General features: G+C 43.4%; 2 protein-coding genes across 2 annotated transcripts in view; both read left to right on the plus strand.

Annotated features, from left to right (window-relative positions):
• The window catches only part of Phyh (phytanoyl-CoA 2-hydroxylase), a 47,657-nt gene that overhangs the window by 27,304 nt on the left and 16,098 nt on the right, over window positions 1–4,255 (plus strand). The window lies entirely within an intron of this gene.
• On the plus strand, window positions 47–3,594 carry LOC105984518 (phytanoyl-CoA dioxygenase, peroxisomal-like). The gene is made up of 3 exons (XM_013014736.1): window positions 47–216; window positions 1,921–2,055; window positions 3,288–3,594. The coding sequence occupies exons 1-3, from the start codon at window positions 82–84 to the stop codon at window positions 3,339–3,341; spliced, it is 324 nt and encodes a 107-aa protein (XP_012870190.1). The 5' UTR covers window positions 47–81; the 3' UTR covers window positions 3,342–3,594.

Consider the following 4,255-nt stretch of genomic DNA (forward strand, 5'->3'; position numbering starts at 1 on the left):
TCACTGACTAAGTTTTAATCACGGAGGCCTCTCCCATGTAGACATGGCTCCTGTTCTCTTTTCTAGGGAGGAGTTAACAAAATGTACCATGGGATCCAGGACTACGATGAGAACAGTGCCCGCGTGCACCTCGTGATGGAGAAGGGAGACACTGTTTTCTTTCACCCCTTGCTCATCCATAGATCTGGAAGGAACAAAACTCAAGGGTTCCGGAAAGTAGGCATTCCCATCGCTGCTCCCATTGGCAAAGATGGATGTGTTGGAAGCAAAACTCAAGACACAGCCGGGCACTGGCAGCTTATGCCTATGATCCTAGCTACTCCTTGAGCAAAAGAGCTCAGGGACACAGCCCGGGACCTGAGTTCAATCCCCACAACTGGAAAAAAAAATCCAGATGCTGGTGTCTCACGTCTGTAAACTTAGCTTCTCAGGAGGCTGAGATCTGAGGATCAAGGTTTGAAACCAGCCTGGGCAGAAAAGTCTTTGTGTGACTCTTACTTCTGATTAATCATTGAAAATCCAGTGGTGTAGTTGTGGCTGAAATGTTAGTGCGCTAGCAAAAGATCTCAGTGAGAGCCAGCAAGCTGAGTTCAAGCCACATGACTGAGGTTTAAAAAAAATCAAGATGAATTAATCCTTATAGTATTCATTAAACTAGAGTCTAGCCTAGTTTATTCACCAGGAAATATTTTTTCTTTCCCTCCGTTCCTTCCTTCTTTTCTTCCTTCCCTTCCTTCCTTCTTTCCTTCCTTCCTTCCTTCCTTCCTTCCTTCCTTCCTTCCTTCCTTCCTTCCTTCCTTCCTTCCTTTCCTTCCTTCCTCTTTTACTGTTTCTTTCTTTCCATCCTTCCCTTTCTTCCTTCCCTCCCATCCTTCCTCCTTCCTTCCTTCCTTTTTCTCATTTTTTCCATTCCTTTCTTCCCTTTCTACCTCCTTCCTTCCTTTCTCTCTTTCTCACACACATCAGTAAGAAGCCATGTGACCTCATCATTTCCCTCTTATAAATGAAGAAGCTACATGATGTAAGATCCTAATTCAGTTAGTACTGAATTTGGTTCTTTATGGGGTTACTTAAAAGCTATGGTGTACTTTATGGCTTACAGGCCCTACTTTCTAAGGTAAAAACAAAAACTGAGATGGTAAAGTCAGAAAACTTGGGTGGACATTGGCTATTTATTTATTTGTACTGGTCCTAGGCCCTGTCCTTGAACTTTTATGCTCAAGGCTAGCACTCTACCACTTGAGCCACAGTACCACTTCTGGGTTTTTTACTGGTTAATTGGAGATAAAAGTCTCAAGGACTTTCCTGCCCAGGCTGACTGCACTGTGATCCTCAGATCTCAGCTTCCTGACTAACCAGGATTACAAGTGTGAACCACTAGCACCCGGCCAAGTTTTATTTTTTATTTATTTTTTAATTTTTTATGGGGTCCGGTCATGGGGCCTGAACTCTGGGCCTGAACGCTGTCCCTCAGCAATTCTGCTCAAGGCTAGCGCTCTACCATTTGAGCCACAGCACCACTTCTGGCTCTTTTTTTCTATGTGGTGTTGAGGAATCGAACCCAGGGCCTCATGCATACAAGGCAAGTGCTCTACCATTGAGCCACCTTCCCAGCCCCAAGTTTTATTTTTTTTAAAGCAGGAGACTACCTGGATACCGGTGGCTTGAGCTGTGGCTCAAGTGGTAGAGCATTAACTTTGAGCACAAAACGTTAGGGACAGTGCCCTGGCTCTGTGTTCAAGTGCCAGGACAAGCGGTCACACACACACACACACACACAAACCAAGCAGGAGACTGTACTGGAGACAGTCATGTCCTGAGTGAGCTAGTTCACTCTCTAGGAAGAAGCCCCCTGCGATGGCAGGAATTCATGGGCTCAGTGGCATGCCTTTCTTCAGTATCAATTTGTTCCTGTTACAGGCAATTTCCTGCCACTTTGCCAGCTCCAACTGCCACTACATCGATGTGAAGGGCACCAGTCAAGAAAACATCGAGAAAGAAGTCGTGGAGATTGCAGCTAAGTTGCATGGAACTGAAAGTAACATCAGCCTTAAGGTACAAAGTGTGAGATAACAAAGGAAAAATGTCAGCTTTTTTAAAGGAGTGGAGGTGTGGCTTAAGTGGTAGAACATCTACTTAGCAAGGGAGAGGCCCTGAGTTCTAATCCAGGACTCCCAAAGAGAGTCACTCTTTCCCTCCTCAAGATAGTTAATTAATACCTAATTTCATCTGATAGTATATAGTACCTGAGTTAGAGTTCCTTTTAGAAGCATTGATGAGAATAACAGGGGAAGTTCACTTTGTACTTCCTTTGTTAGTGGAGGCCTTGAAGCTGCTTCTCCAGTCTCTGGTGGTCCTACCACAAGTGGGCAATCTTGTTCCACAAAGGACAGGCAAGAAAAGAGGAGAGGAAATGAAGGACACTGGGCTTTGTCGAGACACAGAAGCCAAGATAAGGTTTATGATCATACATCTCTTTTCCATGTAGAATGCAGTATTTAGATGTTAGGTGATCTATTGTATTCCTAGTGGGCAATAACTTTTACTTTTTTTGTTTCAGTACTAGCATTTGAACTCAGGGCCTTGTGCTTGCTAGGCAGGTACTCTACCACTTGAGTCCTATCCTCAAGACACTAGTTGTCAATTTCTGAACAAGTTTTTATGATTGTCAAATTTGCAACTAGAGTTTTATGGGAGACATAATTCACACAGGCAGAGAGTTAAGATCCTTAATGCTTACTAGTAAGGGTCATGAGCCGGTATTTCATATGCTTTCCTATTAATATGCATCATTTCACAATCATTTGCTTTTATCAAATGGTTATTTGGGGTTGGGGAGGTAGCTCTCTGGTAGTGTACTTGCCTAGCCATTGTGTGGTCCTGGTTTCAATCATTAGGAATGCAGGAATGCATACCTGTCATTGTACTATCAAAACAGGATTAAGCAGTCTAGGCTGTCCCAAGGATCATGTAAGATCCTGTCTTAAAAAAGGACCAAAACCGGGGGCTGTGTACCATTTTAATTATCTCATTCTAATCAGAAGCAGATTTCTCTACGTAGTTCAGGCAGATAACACAAAGGCAAGCAACAGGAAGGCCAGCAAGGTATTTGTCCCGAGATGAAGCATCACACTGACTCAAGACCCACTCACGTAGGGAAGTAGCAGTATTCTAGCTATTGGTAAATATTTAATTGGAGTCTTGGGACTAGGTTTGTAACTATTAAGGGGGAGAAATGGGCCAGTGAAAGTATCCCATAAACACTTTCTATTTGGTGTTATTTCCAGGATATTTGGACATTTCGGTCCCGGCTTGTGAAAGGAGAAAGAATCAACCTTTGAAAACAGCCCTACCATGTCACTTTGTCAGAGGAAATCAAAGCAAGCCAATGAATCCAAGGGAAATGATTTCTCATTGGAGTGATGTTATCTTGTCTCTCACTTGGTAAAGAAATTAGGAACCATGTGCTGGGGACGGGTGTGGAGTTAATTTTGCATTGCAGTGTTATTGCTTTAGTGGAGGTGAAATGATGTGGCTAAATATTATTCTGAGAAAAACTAACTGGGTTCTACTAATAAAAGTGATGGGTGTATATTTCCAGTGTCTCAGTTTATTCTATTCAATTATCTCCCCACCCAAGTAGGAATGAGATCTTCAAAACTCAGAATGCATTGAGTTGTGCATTCTCCTCTGATAAACCCACCATCACCAATGTCACATTTTCTAATCTAGAACAATGCATAGTATACTCCTGAAAGCCCTGAGAAGGTGTGATGGATTCCACAGGAGGGAGCATATGCATTCTTTTTTGTATTTTTTAAGACCTTCCTGTGTAGCCAGGTCTGGCCTTGAACTCACAATTATCCTTCCTCAGTCTTCCAAGTTCTAGGATTCTAGGCATCTAGGCACCACATCCAACATTTGATATTGTCTTCATGCGTAGACTTGGGGCAATAGTATCTGGGAGGGAAACTTATTGTGACTTACTGCTCATGGTTTTGACCTTAACTATGATCCTGGCTGTCCAAAGCCTCCACTGCCCACACTGGATCCCTTGGGGAGAATTCTCACAGATGGGGATTTTTCTATTCCTGCCTTCTTTAGGATAGGATATCTCCATGAAATTTCTGGATTTCTTTGGCAACGATTTGACTAATTTTTTTGGGAGGGGGGTGTCCGGTCATGGAGCCTGAACTCTGGGCCTGGGCACTGTCCCTCAGCTCTTCAGCTCAAGGCTAGCACTCTACCACTTGAG

This window comes from Dipodomys ordii, unplaced genomic scaffold, assembly GCF_000151885.1.
Source record: "Dipodomys ordii isolate 6190 unplaced genomic scaffold, Dord_2.0 Scaffold24, whole genome shotgun sequence".
NCBI lineage: Eukaryota > Metazoa > Chordata > Mammalia > Rodentia > Heteromyidae > Dipodomys > Dipodomys ordii.

Excerpts from the sequence above, each read along its gene's own strand:
- LOC105984518 (XM_013014736.1), top strand. The coding sequence starts at position 82 with ATGTACCATGGGATCCAGGACTACGATGAGAACAGTGCCCGCGTGCAC. Across the intron at positions 217-1,920 it reads AAACTCAAGGGTTCCGGAAA|GCAATTTCCTGCCACTTTGC; the intron begins GTAGGCATTCCC and ends TTCCTGTTACAG. Across the intron at positions 2,056-3,287 it reads AAAGTAACATCAGCCTTAAG|GATATTTGGACATTTCGGTC; the intron begins GTACAAAGTGTG and ends TGTTATTTCCAG.